General features: G+C 56.9%; 2 protein-coding genes across 2 annotated transcripts in view; one reads left to right on the top strand and one right to left on the bottom strand.

The window, feature by feature from the left end:
* LOC140680256 (uncharacterized) overlaps nucleotides 1–17,454 on the top strand; it is a 1,118,524-nt gene that overhangs the window by 186,827 nt on the left and 914,243 nt on the right. Inside the window, exon 7 of the mRNA XM_072919758.1 lies at nucleotides 214–540. Within this exon, the coding sequence (XP_072775859.1) occupies nucleotides 214–540 (327 nt within the window). The remainder of the gene's footprint in view (nucleotides 1–213; nucleotides 541–17,454) is intronic.
* LOC140680875 (uncharacterized) overlaps nucleotides 1–17,454 on the bottom strand; it is a 490,116-nt gene that overhangs the window by 134,885 nt on the left and 337,777 nt on the right. The gene's annotated exons all lie outside the window — the stretch shown is intronic.

Raw genomic sequence — 17,454 nt, 5'->3', positions numbered from 1 at the left:
GAGCAGCACCCTGATCTGCCATCAGATGATCCACACCGGCGAATGGCCCTACAAGTGTGGGGAGTGTGGGAAGGGCTTCAGCTGCAGCTCCAAACTTGTCTTCCACCAACGCGGCCACACTGGGGAGAGGCCCTATGAATGTCCCCAGTGTCAGAAGAGGTTTCACACCAGCTCTGAACTCCTTGTACATCAGCGGATTCACACGGATGAGAGGCCCTTCCGCTGCCCTGACTGCAGGAAGGGCTTCAAGCACAACTCCACCCTCATCAACCATCAGCGCATCCACACTGGGGAGAGGCCCTACGAGTGTGGGGAATGTGGGATGAGCTTCAGGCAGAGATTCAGCCTGAACTGCCACCAGAGGATCCACACCAGGGAACGGCCCTATGAGTGTGGGGAATGTGGGAAGAGCTTCAGCCAGAGGTCCCACCTGATCATCCACCAGAGGATCCACACTGGGGAGAGGCCCTACGAGTGTCCTCAATGTGGGAAGAGCTTCACCCAGAGCTCTCACTTGACCAGACACCAACAGAAGCACCGGTAAGGGAAGCCCTGTGAGTGCCCCGACTGCAGGAAGACCTTCGTGCACTGCTCCAATTCCATCTCCCATAGGAAGACCCATGTTGGGCAGAGCCCTGGTGACCCACATTCCCAGTGATCCCTGCTGAGAAGACACCTGTAAGGTGGTTTCCACATTCTCCTAGTTTCCCATAGGCACCTGGATGAACACAGAGGCAGGAACATCCATAAGGACACCGATCTAAACTAGAAATTCATTGGGAGGAAGTGATTTGTTGACTTTACACCCCCAAAAATATCACCTGCTCTGTCAAGTTATTCTGGTGGCAGATCAAGCAGCGCTGCATGATCTTGGAGGTCGTTTCCATCTAAATAATTTCCTTCTTCACCCAGTCTAAACAACCAAAACTGGAGTGAAAATAAAGAAGTTAACCTAAGATATCTTAACCTGCACCATTTACCAGGATTTGGGGGTCAGTTTGGGATTGGTTGAAGGCCATATTTGGGAGAATTTGGGTGTTCTGAGGTTGTCAAAGCCAGAAGACATAGCCATAATCACAGAGGTGTGCTGGCAGAACATGTCCACCTGAGCCCACCTGTTCTCCAGGAATTCTGGTTGTCCCAGTCCCTGGCCTGCGTCTCCCCATTTGGGATGTTCTCCCAAAGTGCCCAAATCGCTGCTGAAGTGCCCGAGCTGATCCTGGCTGTAAATGTTCCTGTCCACCAACCTCTCCTGGTCAGTGCCATGGGAGGTGGAAGTTTAGGGGCTCCTGAGGGGACTGGGAAGGGCTTCTGTCAATCTTGTGGGCATTTGTGGTGCTGGGAGGAGGCTTGGCAGGGTCTGTGAGGGAGGTTTGGGTCCCTGACAGAGCTGTGTGGCTTGCAGGGAATTTGGGCGGGTCTTGGGGGAGATGGAGAAGGGGTTTGGTGGTTCTTGAGGACATTTATCTTGTAGGGAGTAGCTGGGGAGTCCTGGCTGGGATCTGTGGGGTGGTTTGAGGAGTCTGAGAGTGGCTGTGGGGTTGGGAGGGGGTTTTTGGGTAGTCATGATCCCCCAGAACCCCAAAGCAGCCACCAGACCTCACCCGCCAAGATGCTGCTGGAGGTTGGTGGCTCCATGTTGGGGTTCATCCTCCTGGCTCTGTAGGAGAAGGTGAGGGAGGGGTCCCCGGGGTCTGTGTGTGACCCCCCCCCCCCATCCTGGTTTCACCCCCTTGTCCCTCCCCACAGGGCTCCTGCTCCAGCTCCTGCTCCCCAGAGGGAATTTGGGGAGGGGCCAGAGGGGGTGCGCAGGCCCCGCTGGGGCATGACCCCAGCCCAGCCCCTTTGTTCAGCACCAAGCTGGGCTGGGCTCGGGGCTGCAGGAGGAAGAGGCCGGTGGGAAGCAGATCCTGGAGCTGGGACAGTGCTTGGTGTCAGGGCAAGGTCCTGCCCTGCACACCTGGCTCAGGTGTGACCCTGCCCAGGCAAGGGAGCAGCACATTCCCATCCCCTTGGATCAGGGCTGGGAGCAGTACTTGGAGCAGGGACATGGAAATCCTGGGAGTGACTGGGTGCACACTGAGGGGGGGAATTATTCCCCCCCTCTCCCCCTTCTCAGGCCGCCCTGCCAGCTGAGAAATGCTCGCTGGGACTCGGCCTTGGCCAGCAGCCCCTGGGCTCAGCTCCTCTGGAGCTCATCACAAACCCTGTCTGCTCCAGGCACTGCTGCTGCCCAACCAGCTCCTGGCTGCTTTAGGAGCAGCCCTGGGAACTGTTTGTGTTCCCTCAGTGGCACAACATCCCTGTTCTCACCCTGCCAAAGAAAGCTGCTGATGCCAAGTGCGGCCAGGATGAAACATGGCTGGGACTGAAGCCCCTCTCTTGGGGCCCTACAAACAGCGCTCCAAAAGGAGCCCTTGGAGCTCTCCTGGCCAGCAACTCCCTCTGAGTGGGGCCTCTCTGAGCCGGGAACTCTCCCGTTTGCTGCACTCGGGGGATCCCGAACAACGAGGGAGCTTGGGCCGATCCCCCCACTCCTCCAGGCTCAACCCTTCCCTGCTGGGGAGATGCCAAAGCATTCACAGGGAGCATTTCCCTGCCCTCAGGGGAATTTCTCACAGGTGCCCTGCACTGACTCTCTGTGTCTGTGTGCACACAGGAGTGCCTGTGCTGGGGAAATGTGGCAGAAATGCTGCTCTCGGAGGGCTCTGAGTGCCTTGGGTAGCTGAGCCAGTCAGGCCTGTAAGTAAGGTTAAATCAAATGGTCTAAGTGACACTGTAGTCCCCTTGATTCCATGAGGCCCTGCCATGCTCTAATGGCACCTTGGTTCAGGGCGTTCCAAAGTGTCAGAACAGTCTCCATTGTTCCATGAGGCCCCACAAAGTCACTGTGGTCCCCTTGGTTCCACAGGGCCCCACAGTGTAACAATGGACTCTTGGCTCCATGAGGTGCCACGCTGTGTCCCAATGGCTCATGGTTCCATGAGGCCGCACAGTTTAACAATGGCCCCTTGGCTCCATGAGGCCTTGCTGTGTCACAATGGACTTGGGGTTCCATGAGCTTTCCTGCTGCCAAAAACAGTCTCCCTGGTTCCACAGTGTCACCATGGTCCATTTGTTCCATGAGGTTCCATAGCAGAACCTTGGTTCCATGGCCACCTTGGTTTTGTATGACCTTGCAGTGTCACAATGGACCTGTGGTTCCACGAGGCCTTGCTGTGTCACAATGGCCCCTTGGTTCCAAGAGGTTTCTCAGGGTCACAATGATCTCCTTGGATCCGTGGTATCAAAAATCACAAAGGCAAATGCATGTAGCCAAGAGTTGAAACACAGCAGACAGGGAAGATGTGAAAAGTGAGTGTGTAAAGGCCTTTTAATTCACAGCTCCCACTGAGAGCTCTGGGGCTCACAGATGGACAGAGATGGTTCTGCTCACCCCTCTGTCCAAAGCAGGGGTAACACACGCTGCTGCAGGTGCTTGGGTTGGTCTCTGCAGGTCCAGGTGGATGCCAAACCTGCTCTTCACAGCCTTCTCCCTTCCCCTGCCCCTCTGCCAAGTGCAGTGGGCCTCAAGGACTGAAAGAAGCACAGAGAGCCAAAGGGGGACACTTGCACCTGCCTCACTGGGAGCTCCCTGGGAAGCACTGTCCTTGAGAAGCAAGCCCCTGTCCTCCAAAGGCATTTCCCCAAATGTGCAGCTTTTCTGCTCAACACCAACACACCCTTAGGAAACGCTGGCAAGGCTGAAGGACTTCATGTCCTTTCAGGACAGGCACTCCAGCTCTAGCTCCTATTCCCCCAAGTGCCTTTCCAGGTGGAGGCTCAGACGTGCAGCCCCGGGCCCTCTACAAACATAAGCTGCTCAGTGCCTCTTCACCTCCCTCAACTCCTGCCTGCGCCCACGGCACCAAGACCAGGCTGTTCCCAGCCAGAGCCCAGAGCCCTGCTCCCGCAGGACGCTCTTGCCAGCACCTTCCAGGCCTCTCTGCTGTGCACACAGCGCTTTTCATGCCCGCTCCCAACAGGCTCTGGAAGGCAGAGCACAGCCTGGCTGCCTCTGCCACCAGCACAGCCCAAACACAGGCGGAGGAAGAAGCAGCAGGGGCTGTTTTGCGGCCATGCCCAAGAGAGACTGGAAGGGTGCCCTCCCTCTGCTCTCACTTGCTTGGCTTTCTGACTGGCTCTGAGCCTGGGGCTGCCATTCCTCACTTGTGGGCACCAGAACCACAGCCGGGATCCCGGCACTGCCTGACAGCGCTCCGGGCACTGGCAGGGTCGTGCGTCCCAGTCTTGGGCACCGCGCTGCTGCTTCCTTTGCCCTCAGGCACACCCAAAGCTCCCTGGTAAGCCCGGATGGTCGCTGGTTCTGCCCTCTCCCTGATCCTGTGCAGGGATGGAGCACTGCTGAGCTTTCAGGAAGTTATTCCTGAAAACTTCCAGCATTCCAAGCTCCTTTGCCCTCCGTGGAAGCTTGCCATGGAATCCCTCACAGCTGCCTTCAGAGCATACTCAGCTTGGCTCTTCCAAATTCCAGGGGCTCCAGGCTGCTCAGCAAGATCTGCAACTCCACAGGGTTGTGGAACTGCACCTTCAGCACAGGCACCTTTCCAGCCTGATTTGCCCTCGTTCCTCTGTGAGTGTGCACAGAACACGGCGTGGAAGAGAACAGCAGCAGGGGCCTGTGTGTCCCAGGGCCCGGGATTTGCGCCGCTTCAGCTCCACAGAGATGCAGGTAAGGGGGAGAAACCAAACTGTTTGTTAATGGAAGGGACAGGGAAGGGATTAGATGGGGACCAAAAAAAGGGAATGGGCAACGTTTGAGGGCTGGAGGGAGGGAGCTGTCAACAGGGAGGGGAAAGGCAGCAGCTATGGGAGCTTGCAGCAGGCACAGCTGTGGCCAGCATCAGGTGTGCCTGGAGCTCCAGTGACATTGAGTCCTGCTGCTCTCTTCACTGTCTCCTGGTACTCTGCTTGGGACCCTGGTTCTCTGAATCCAGCAGATGACCTTAGTTCTGCACATCTTTCTCCAAAAACTGCCTGAATTTCCAGGTTAGTGGAGGATGGGCTGTCATCTTCGCTCATGGCTTGAAGGGCTGGAAGACAGATAAAAAACAACAGTGAGAGACCAGGGGCTGTGTGACATCACAGAGATCTGTGTAACTTTACAGGGGCTGTGTGACATCACGGGTCCTGAGTGACATCACAGAGAGCTTTGTGACATCACAGATCCTGTGTGACATCACAGAAACATCCATGTGACATCACAGAGTGCTGTGTGAGATCACAGGGGCTATGTGACATCACAGAGATGTCCGTGTGACATCACAGAGGGCTGTGTGACATCACAGAGATCTCATTGTGATATCACAGAGATGTCAGTGTGACATCACAGAGAGCTCTGTGAAATCACAAAAAGCTGTGTGACCTCATAGGGTCAGTGTGACATCACAGTAATGTCTGAATGACATCACAGAGATGTCAGTGTGACACCACAAAGAGCTGTGTGACATCACAGATGTGTCCGTGTGATGTCACAGAGATGTCTGTGTGACATCACAGAGATGTCTGTGTGACATCACAAAAAGCTGTGTGACCTCACAGGCTCAGTATGACTTCACAGAGATGTCGGTGTGACATCACAGAGAGCTGTGTGACATCACAGAGGTGTCAGTGTGACATCACAGAGAGCTGTGTTACATCACAGAGATGTCCGTGTGACATCACAGAGATGTCCATGTGACATCACAAAGAGCTGTGTTACATCACAGAGATGTCAGTGTGACATCACAGAGGGCTGTATGATCTTGCACCTTCTGGAAGATGGAGTATCGCCCACTCTGTATTGCCCGGAGCACATGCAATGTTTGAAGTGCCAGCTCTGACGTGGCACTACTGACATCCTCTGTCGGGCATTCAAGGGCTGCAAGAGAGAGGAACAGAGCCACGGTCAGATCCCGACTCTGCGGGGAGCCGAGGGGAGCCCCCCCTGCCAGGGCCATCCCAGCCGGCTCTTGCCATGGCCGGGAGGGATCAGGGACCAAGGGGATCAGCCCGAAGCTGCTGGCCACGCATCCCCCACGTGTCCCTGAAATCTCTGTGTGCTCTACCTAGGAGAGCAGAGCTCTCCGCAGCTGGGGCAGGGCTTGCAGCTCGCCCCGGCAGCCCCCGCTGGCAGCCCGCTGCCCTGTCTCACCATTGCAGATCAGCTGGAGCTTTTCCTGCTGTCCCCTCAAGCTCCTCCCGGCCGTCCCTGGGAACACAGAGCCTGTCAGGCCCAGCGGCACAGCTCCCTGCCAGCGGCGCTGCCAGCCCTGTGCCCACACGCCCTCCTGGCCCGGCTCGTGGCTCACCCATGAACCTGACGGCGCCTCTCGCAGGGGCTCCTGTGGGCTCTGCAGGTAGGGCAGGGCCCGGCGCAGGTGCTCGGCCACGCTGCTGCTGTCCTCTGCCAGCTGCAGAGAGCGGCAGGAGGGAAGGGTTGGCCCCGCAGCCCCGCCGGGCCGGGGCTCCATGGGCACCCGGCTCGGGCCGCAGGAGCCTGGAGCAGAGCCCGCGCGGCCTCGGGCTGCAGCAGCGGGCAGGGGCACAGCTGCCAGCCCGCACACCGAGCACCGCGCTCAGGGGGCTTCTCCAGGCTGGGGCTGAGGCTTCCCGGCCCTCCTTACCAGGCACTCGGTGAACTTCCACAGCTTCTGGTTCTTCACCAGCTTTTCAAGATCCCTCCTCTTCAGGAGCTCAGCCGCACAAAGCAGCATTTCCTGAGAAGCCTGGAGAGCAGCAGAGACGCGGAGATGGCCCCCCAGCCCAGGGCGCAGGACCCGTCCCTGTGCCAGGGCCTGGAGGAGGCTGCAGCCTGCGAGGTGCCAGGGCAGGAGGCAGCCCAGCCCCTGCCAGGGGAACAGCAGCAGCTGCCGAGTCCTCACCTCTGCCACTCGCTGGTTCTCATCATGGCAGTGGAAGGAGAGTGGCAGCAGGCTCTGGCGCACGTGTGTCTTCAGAGCCTCTTTTTCTTTTTCCTGTGGAAAAGTCATCCATGTTCAGAAGAGCAGTATGGAGAGCAGCTGCACTTGGCTATTGTCCTGTATGAAGGGAAGAAAAAGAGACCTCAGCATTGGCTGCACGGGGCTCAGCTTGGTGCAGGCCTGCAAATCCACAGGGCACAAAGTGTCTGGGCAGCAGCCAGTGGCCATGGCTGGGGGCAGTGAGCCTTACGTGGTCAAGGAGTGGCAGGAGCGCCTCAACCAGCTGCAGTGTGATGGGGCTGGGTGTCAGCATGTCCTTGTCCAAGATGATAAAGTTGAGGAGCAGGACTGTCATGCTAACTATCTCTCCATCCACATCCCACAGGAGCTCCACAAGACTTTCAGTCAGGCTCCACATTTTTTCTCTCTGTGAGGAACACAATTTTGTGAAATGCCATCCTGCTGCTGCAGGGCCTAGAGGCCAAAGGGCTGTTCCAAAGCACTTGGGCAGCTGAAGCGGGAGACAGGAGAGCTGGGAGCAGCTGGCCCAGCGCCCAAAGCCCAGCCAAGCCCAAGCGACTGCATTCCCGAGCGCAGCCTCTGCCCTGCCCCCTTCTCACCATCGAGGGATCGTTGATGAGCTCCAGAAGGGCCCTGAGCGCCAGGTGACGCCTCTCCTTGCACTCGCTCCTCAGGTGCCTTAACAAGATTTGCAGGACTCTGTCATCATCGCGTTCACTCAATTCCAGGCACTCGAGGGCCTGAAAGGCACAGGGCAGTGACAGGGGAGCGGCCGGCAGGAACCCAGAACCGCACAGGGCCGGGCCCAGGCAGCAGCACAGGGCGCGGGCACCGTCCCAGGCACTGCGGCCAAGAGAGGGCAGAGAGCCGGGAGGCAGCTGAGCGAGGCAGCGCTGGCCTTCAGGCTCACCTCCACAAGGAACGCCAGGGAGGGCAGCTCCCAGCGTGGCTCCTGTGTGCTGAGCAGCCGGAGCAGGTAGCGAGCGATCCGAGAGCACAAGGGGATGGAGACACAGGACATCTCCCTGGCAGGAGACAAAGTAACCAAGGCTGTGGGCCAGGGGAACAAACCTCTCCCAGGACTGACTCACAGAGGTCTGGTCTTTCCCCAGCATCCTGCAAGGGCCCCTGGGCTATTTGGGAGGTGGCTCCTTGTGGACACCCTCCTCTCCCAGCCTTTTTCAGTCTGTTTGGCTGTCCCTTGGGGACAAGGCCCTCTGGCTCACGTCCACGGGGACTGTGTGGGGCACCCCAGGCACAGAGCACAAATGTCAGAGGCAGCAGTGTGAAGGGGGTCTCACCTGGCCAGCATGCCCACAGCACAGTGGTGGGTGTCAGCACAGAGCAGCGTGTCCCAGCCACACTTGTGTTCCATTGCCACCACCACATCCTTGTGCTGCATTTGGCAGAGCAGGGACTTCAGGGTCTGCTCTGCAAAGCTGTGTGCAGAGCAAAGCCCAGGTCATGCTGGGAGCACTGGTTGCTGCCCAGGGATTTGGCAAGGACAGGAGGACTGGGATGGAGCACCTGCTGGGGTTGGAGGCAAGGCCGTGTTGCTGCTGACATCCCTTCCAGAAGGTATCGACCTCCTCTGGCATATCCAGAGTGCTGAAGAACACTTGGAAGAGGAGATGGACAAAAAGGCGGGGGAAATACACGGTCACCATCTGTGGGACACAGGGCAGCTGGAGGATCTTCCACATCACCACAGTTGCCTGCAAAGGACAGAGCAGCCCGAGACAGCACTCAGTGCCGAGGTGTCCGTGTGGCAGGGCCCGAGCACGGGAGGGAGAGGCCCGGAGAGACACAGGGGGAGCACCGGGCCTGGTGGCCCTGAAGCTGCCCCGAGGCCAGGTTTCAGCCCAGCGCCTGAGGCAGGAAGACGTGGGGGAGGGAGGATGGAGAGCTGGTGGAGGGGTGGCCTTGGGGCCAGCAAAGGCAGAAACTCACAGCCAGGGCAAGGACAGCCGTGTGGTCCCCATCGGAGGTGCACGTGCTGTGCTCTGGCCAGCTCCCCAGCACATCGAGGAGTACGAGCATGGCCGGCTCTGCAGTCCTGGGCGAGCACATGATGCTCTTCCACATGGCCAAAGCAGCTCTGTGGGGTCAGAGCTCTGTCTCAGAGGAGTCTGGGACACATCAGTGTGGCCTGGGTGGCAGCGGGGAGCTGAGCTGCTCTGCCAGCCCTGCCTCTGCCCACTGCCCCTCACTGGGAGCACACAGGCAGCCCAGCCCTGTGGGGACTGGCCCCTGAGGGGCAGGGGGGAAGCATGGCAGCACGCTGGGGCGCTGGCAGGGGCCAGGGCTGGCAAAGGGAGCAGCCAGAGGGCCCTGGAATTCTCTGTTTGTCAGACACCTGGGACAGGCTGTACAGGGTGAAGGGCTGCTGAGCCTTGTGGACACGTGGGCCCCATACCTGTCACACAATGGGGCCACACGCAGGAGAGCCACCACCACGTCAGAGGGCTGTGCCTCTGTCAGATCCAGAAGGGGCCTGTACAGATTGTACTCAGGAAACTCATTGGCCACGAGGATGTACCTCACCATGGCAGGCAGCTGGAGAAGGCAGGGGAGACTTGGAAAGCTGCCAGAGGAAGGAATGTGCCCAGCTGCCCCAGAGAAGTGCTTCCCTTGCCACCACACTGCCATGGCCTCAAAGGCTTCCAGGGAGCAGCAGACGTGGCTTGGGAGGCCAAGCAATTGCTGGGAGGATCAAACCCTGGCCACAGGCTGCTTACTTGCTTTGGGCTGGAAGGACCCTCCTCCACAAGCATATCCAGCAGGGCAGCACTGGCCTTGGTTTTGAAGATGGGAGAGTACGCTCTGACCACAGCGCCCACGACGCTGCTCTCTTCTTCCCGAATCCTCTTCATGAATTTGCAAACCATCTGTAGCAGAAGGGCAAGAAGCCCGGGATGTTGCATGGAGTGCTCCGAGCACAGTGCTGGGCTGAGCAGTGCCAGCAGGCCCAACCCAGGTGGGGATGGCTGCAGGTACCTGCGCTGTTCTGCGGAAGCGGCCACGGGTGCGTTCCTGCTCTCGTGTGCGCTGCACGGCTGCACCTGGCAAAGAGCGAGCGCAGCCCGAGCTGAGGGGCTGCGGGAGAGGCCGGAGAACACAGCCCAGCCCTGCGCTGCCCAGGCAGGGACAGCCCCGCGACGCCCCAGGGCATGGAGCACGGCTGTGGGGTGTCTGCCCGGCCCCTATTCCATCCTGTCCATGGGCATGGCCCCAGGGGATGGGATGGGATGGGATGGGATGGGATGGGATGGGATGGGATGGGATGGGATGGGATGGGATGGGATGGGATGGGATGGGATGGGATGGGATGGGATGGGATGGGATGGGATGGGATGGGATGGGATGGGATGGGATGGGATGGGATGGGATGGGGCCAAGCTGGCTGCAGGCACCAGCCCTGCGGCCCAGCTCTGCCACTCACCCTTCTGTGGTAGCTGGAACTGCTCCACCTCTTCAGGCTGCTGTGCAGGGGCAGCTCCAGGGCCTTCTTTCTCCTCCTTCCCCCAGGCCAGCTTGGCCACGCTCGCAGGTCTGTGCTCTACGTCACTGCCTGGATTCATGGCTACTTGCAGAAGGTGAAAAGGAAAAGGTCCGAGTCAGCAAGTGCTGCAGTCATGCCTTGAGGACACCTGCAAGAGTGAAGTCTGGGCAAGGCTATAGGACAGCAAATCCTGCACTCTGGTCTTGGGAGCTCCAGCCACAAGGACAGGAGACTCCTGTCAAGGATGGTGCAAAGCAAATGCCACAATCTGCCCTTGAGGGCAGCTGCAGAAGAGATGCCTCGGGAAGGCCAGGGGTCACCAAGTACTCTGGTGTGGCCACGAGGTCACCTGCAATAGCAATACCTCGGGAAAGCTCCGGGTCAGCAAGGAACGAGTGGCTGTGTGAGGGCTCCTCACAGCACCGCTCTCTCCCATCCTGTCTCGTTGCGTGCACCAAGCACTGTGGAGTGGCCTTGTCACTGCCAACACCTATGCCACAGCATGTCACAAAGGACCCTTGGATACCCTGTCCCGTTCCATTCCACGGTGACCATGCTGCAGCGTGTCACAAAGGGCCCTTGGATACCCTGTCCCGTTCCATTCCACGGTGACCATGCTGCACCGTGTCACAAAGGGCCCTTGGATACCCTGTCCCGTTCCATTCCACGGTGACCATGCTGCACCGTGTCACAAAGGGCCCTTGCACGCACTGCCACCTGCCCTGGGGCCACCCCCAGCCCCCCAGAGTGGCCCAGGTTGGAAGGAATGCCTTGCCCCAGGTGTGTCAGACAGCCCAACAGGATCTTTAGGAACAGCTCAGACCATCAGCAAACGCTGCCCTGCTCTGCGGGCTCAGGGCAGCAGAAGGAGCCCCCAGGGCTGCCGACGCAGCCGCGGCGGGAAGGGCACGGGGCCCTGCACAGAAGCTGGCACGGCCTCCTCGGGACACGTCCCACATGGTGGCCATCCTAAGCACGGCCGTGGGACACAGACCAGGAACGTGTGGGCCAGGGCAGGAATGCTGCTCTCACCCTGGGGCCCGGGGAGCGCTGACATCAGCCGCTGAGGCACAGTCCCCGCCGAAGCAGAGTTCCCCCGAGCCCTGGCAGCACCGGTGCCCGTCTGCTGCCCCAGAAACCTGTGCCCCAAAAGGGCTTCTCTGCCAGAGGGCAGCCAAAGCTGGTGTGTGTTGCAGCATTTTTCAGAGAAAGAGGACATGAGTTATGAGATTTGAGCTACTCCAGTCTAGGCCTCAGATTTGGGCCTTGTGAGGCCTTCAAGCCTCTGACACAGTTAGAAATTCAGAGCTTGTGGCACAGATAGAAATAGTATTAAGGTGTGACGGGGACCACTGGGCTGTCTGGGTGTGAATTAGTATAGGTTTATAGTGTAAGGCTCAAGCCACTTTAAGGAAAAGGTAAGCAATGTTAGCCTACCAATCAGAGTGCCTTTGTTTCTGTTAACTATGTAGAAGCTTATATAAACTACCATCTTATCTCGAATAAACGGAGAACATTTGATTAACCACATTGGTTCAGATCTGTGTTTGTCTTGTCCAGTTTCCCGTTTTCCTGAGATTCCCTGGCTTTTGGTGTGCAATGGGGGCTGTGCTCCGTCCTACAGGGGCTGTTGGTAGCAGCACCTGGAGCAACTGGTGGCAACACTTGGTGCGTGTCAGATGTTGTTGCTCCTTCCCGGAATGATTTTTTCATGGAAAGGATTAGCAGCAGCACAGAAACACCAACAGCTACTCAACTTCACAGGACAAAGAGAATCCACCTAAACACTGTCATGTTTCCTTGTGCTTTTGTGTCTTTCTTGCACTCTGAAAGAAAAAGAATTGGCCCAAGCCCTGCTATTCAAATCTCCAGCTGCTCTGTGTCTTCCTGTGGCAGCTCACGTGCAAGCACAAAAGGCTGCCTGCTCAGCTCGGCACTGGACGGCCACAAACAGGGAGGGCCCTGGTGAACATCTCTTTGGTCTGGTGGGGCAGCGAGGGCACAGGAGACAAAGACTGCTCCTCCCGTGTTCATGGGGCAACAGAGAGATTTTATTTCCCAAGCCCCCCTCACACAGGGCTGCCGTAGTGCTCTCTTTTCCCCCCTTTTGTCCCAGCTAGCTCCGTGGGGGGAGGCGAGCGCGGGCAATTTCCGTCTTTTCCGGTGAGCCCTCGCGGGCGTCGGCTGGTGCTACGTGGGTCTGGGAACAAAAGGTGAGTCCTACGGTGAATAAAAGGAGAGAGACTTTTCTCCCGGTGGCAGAATTCCGGTTTATTGTGGCTTGGTCTGGAAAGCAAAAACCGAAAAGACTGCGGCGTGCCGCGCTGGAGTTTGTTCGTGCCGCCTTGCCGGTTAGGGGCGGGGCGGCGTGCTCCGGAGCTGGCCGCGAGCCAGGGGAGGCAGCGCGCGGGGTTGCGGCGCTGTGGCAGACACACGCGGGTGCCGCAGCGGCAGCGGATGCACAGGCGGAGCGGAGCGGAGCGGAGCGGGAGCGGCGGGGTCGTCTGGAGAGGTGGTGGCGGCGGCGGCAGCAGCAGCACGTGGGAGCCGGCAGAGAGAAAAGCCGCGGCGGGGGAGCGGGGCGGCAGCAGCACGCAGTGGCCGGGCGAGAGAAAAGCCCGGGGCGTCCCCAGCCCACAGGTTAAGTACTGAACAGGGGAAACCCGGGGCAGCCAATGGGGTAACGCCACGGGGGGTCTGAGGGCAGTGGGGTGCAGGGGTACATCCAATGGGGAATGGACAGGTGGAGGGTCCCAGGGCATCTGCCGACCCAGCCGCGTGACTGACAGATGGCCTGAGATGTAAACACAATGACTCTGCACTTTTCTGGGAAGGCAAACCGCGGGGACAGATGGAAAACCCGGGGGGGTCGCTACGGAGCGCGGGGGGGGGTACATGGAACGAAATTATACATAATAAAACATATAATAACACAATTCCACATCTCCCTCTTCTGTTTTTCAAAAGAAAAGAACAGAAAATAACTTAAATGGGAGATTTTACAGTCCTGTTCCCCATTGTTGAACCCGATGTCCTCTGGGTGTTCTGCTTGGTGCTTTTCTGGCTGTTTACGTCGAGCGGCGTCAGCTCTGATGGGGCGGCGAAGACGGCGTGGCCGATGTGCACGGTGGAATTGATGGCCTTAACATTACTAAAACTTATAATAAGAACAATGAGTGCTCTGAAATGGATTGGATTTGACCTGTGAGGCTTCATCCTTCAAAGCGGCCTTAGCCAGTCACTTGCGAGAGGGATGAAGCTTGCATCTGGAAAACAACTGGAACATTAATTAGCATTCCAGGGAGGGGAGGTTAAAATCAAAAGGGAAGAGTGAGTCCAGGGAACTGGATGGTGAAAGGGAAGGCTCTGAAAGAGAAGGTGTTAAGTCAAAAAGGAAGGGAGGAGACTTTCTCCGTCTGCAGAGGGCTGCATGCTTCACCTGAGGATCTTTTTTCTTATTAGTCTGGTGTTTGGGGACATATGGCCGGACAAATTTGGACGGGACCCATCTCAGGCCTGAGGGCGTGGACACGCAAGCGTATCCCCGTCCCCAGGTGACTAACTCGTGGGGCCCTTCCAGCTGCCAAGTCTCTGGATTTTTGATGAGCACTGGCGGTTTTTCCTTAACCTTGCTCTGCTCGTGGTTGCCAAAGTGCCTAGTGATTGGTGGGTTGAGATTTTCAAAAGAACAATTTAGGAAATTCAGTGTAAAGGGGGCACATGCGAGTCGAACTTGGGGGGACTCAACTTTCATAGTTGGTGTTTGTTGTTTCAGCATACGTTTGAGACTCTGATGAGTCCGCTCCACCATGGCTTGACCTGTCGGGGAATATGCGATGCCAGTTTTGTGTTCTATTCCCCATTGTTGCAGGAAGCTGGCAAATCCCTTGGATGTGTACCCGGGGGCATTATCTGTTTTTATCAATTTTGGGACGCCCAGCATAGCGAAGGACTGTATCAAAGGCTTTTCAATGTCTTTGGCTTTCTCCCCTGCGTGGGCAGAAGCAAAGACTGCCCCAGAGAAAGTGTCTACAGAGACATGGACGTACTTCATCCTCCCAAAGGAATGGATGTGAGTAACATCCATCTGCCATACCTCGCAGGACTTCAGACCCCTAGGGTTTGCCCCTGAGCTCACCGATGGTAGGGGGAGCGACTTACAGGACAGGCAGGTGGCCACAATGCCTCTGGCCTGGTCACGGGTGAGGTGGAATTGCCGGACCAGCCCAGGCGCATTCTGGTGGTAAAATTGGTGGCTGATCTTAGCTTGCTGGAACTTATCTGGGAGCGGTGCTACCTGAGCCGGGGCGGCAGCGAGAGAATCGGCACGCCGATTGCCCTTGGCCAAAAACCCTGACAAGTTGCTATGTGACCTGATATGCATCACGTAAAAGGGTTGCTCTCGGTGGGAGACTAGCTGAATCAGTTTCGAGAGCAATTTGTGCACGGCTTCGTTGGACACACCCTGCAGGACAGCATCCTGCGCTCTAGACACTACGCCAGCTACATATGCCGAATCGGTTACCAAATTAAAAAGTTCAGAGAATCGCTCAAAGGCTCTGACAACAGCAGCCAACTCAGCTATTTGAGGGGAGCCTTCCACCTCCACAATATCTGCCTCCCACTGCTGCATCTGGGGGTCTTTCCAAGTTATCAAAGACTTGTGAGAACTCCCGGACGTGTCTGTAAACACTGTCAAGGCTTTGAGTGGCTTTTTGCTCTGAATTTGTTTGATGGACAACGCGAATTGAATTTCTGATTCAAAAATTTTGTGGGCTGGTCTCAAAACTGAAATTTTACCTGTGTAGCTGTCTAGAGAGAACTGCAGGGATTCATTTTCCTGTAACAGGTGTTCTAGCATGGCCTTGGTGAATTGGCCTGATTCCAATTTGATAGGAATGTGAATGCATTCAAAGTCATATCCAGCTAGCTCTCGGATCCGCGCTCTTGCTTTGCGGATCAGTTCCGCTACTATCTCCTGTGGCCTTGTCATTCTCTTGGACCGATGGTGACTTAGGAAGACCCATTCTATGATGGAGAGTGGGTCCCTTCGGTCTTGGCCCTTGCCCTTCCCTGGGGTGTCTGTCCATTGAAATATCACACCATGGAGGTGCGGCAGCCTGCCCAATATGATGAATTTAAAGGGCAGGTCCGGATCGTACCGGTGGGCCTGTCTGGCAGACATTGTCTCCTGGACCCTAATCAAAGCTGCCTGGGCCTCTGGGGTGAGTTCCCTGGGAGAACTCGGCTCCCCTCTCCCTTTCAATAAATCAAAAAGAGGGGCTAGGTCTCTGCTTGTAATGCCTAACCATGGCCTCACCCAGTTCAAAGAACCGCACAGCTGCTGGACATCTGCTAGGGTCCGAATTTTGGTTTTGATGGCCAATTTTTGCGGAGTGATAGACTGCTTGGTAATTTCCAAACCTAGGTACTTCCAGGGTGGCATCTTTTGAATTTTGTCCTCTCACAGCTCGAACCCTGCAGCAACCAACGCATCAGTTCTCAGGTTAAGCGCGTGTGTAAGGAGATCGTCATTGGGAGCACAAATCAGGATATCATCCATATAATGTTGGATGATCACGCCCTCAGTGGCTGTACGGACTGGGGTCAGCAATGAAGCTACGTACCGCTGGCAGATGGTGGGTGAGCATTTGAGGCCCTGTGGCAACACTCGCCAATGGTACCGCTCCATTGGGGCTTCTCGGTTGACGGACGGAACCGAGAAGGCAAAACGTGGTGTGTCTTCAGGGTGGAGTGGGATATGAAAGAAGCAATTTTTGATGTCAATTACGGCAAATTCCCAATCTTTGGGTAACATTGTGGGGGACGGCATCCCTGGTTGGAGGGGACCCATATTTTCAATCATATTGTTGATGGCACGGATGTCGTGGAGCAGCCACCATTCGTCTTTGCCTGTTTTTTTCAGGACAAAGATGGGGGAATTCCAAGGAGATGTTGTTTCTTGGATATGTCCCTTGGCAAGTTGCTCTGCCACAAGCTTTTGGAGCGCTTTTAATCTTTGTTTATTGAGCGGCCACTGCTCTACACAGATCGGAACATCAGAAAGCCAATTTAACTTTTGGGTAGGACGCTCCTCAGTGACCGCTGCCCGAAAAACCTGGGGGGTAGGAATGGTCAATGTGACCCCCCACTGGGCCATCAGGTCCCTTCCCCACAGGGTCTCTGTGAAATCTAGAACAAACGGACGCAGGTAAGCTGTTTGTCTGTTTGGCCCCTCAAATTTGATGATGTTTTTAGATTGTTTTGCCAATTGTGCCCCTCCAACACCTTGAATGTGTCCAGCCACATCCTGTAACTCCCAACGCGACGGCCAATCCCGTAAGGGAATGACTGTGACGTCTGCCCCTGTGTCCAAGAGGCCGTTAAGCCACTTGTGCTCACCGCCATTCCACATGTAACACGCAATTTTGGGTCTATCCTTCCCAATTACCTGGGCCTGACACACCTCGTAGATCTTCTCTGCGGTTTTCATCCATAGGTCTTCTGGGTAGATGGGGGCCCCAGATACAGGTATGGCTTGGGTGACGATTTGCCCTTTGGGAAGGTAGACTGGCGGGTGAGCACAGTGCAGCCACAGCACCAGATGTTTAGGGTTTGCAGATGTTAGTTTGGGTGCGATAGTGATGTCGAGTGGCGTGTATTTTGTGTCCCCAAGGACGATGTACTTACTGTGGAGTTTCCTCCAGGTCCCTGGGTCCTGTGTGTCGACCGTGACAAAGTACCAATTGCTGTCCCTGAGCAGTAGGGGTTCAGTTAGGGCCAACCTGTATGGAGAAAGTTGGACTGGGTGTTAAGGATGGGCCTGGGATGGTCGGGGTCCCGACCAAGCCATGCCTGTGATGAAATTCCCGACTCCCCCCACGCAGGCTGGTTCACCAGCTCTTGTTCCCCTATTGTGCACTCCAGAAATGTCATGTTTGGTATTAGAGTTATTGTCCTCAGGTGGGT

The sequence above is a fragment of the Taeniopygia guttata genome, chromosome 30 (genome assembly GCF_048771995.1).
Source record: "Taeniopygia guttata chromosome 30, bTaeGut7.mat, whole genome shotgun sequence".
Taxonomy (NCBI): Eukaryota; Metazoa; Chordata; class Aves; order Passeriformes; family Estrildidae; genus Taeniopygia; species Taeniopygia guttata.
The sequence above is the reverse complement of the archived record's forward strand: the minus strand, read 5'-3'. Positions and strand labels throughout refer to the sequence as shown.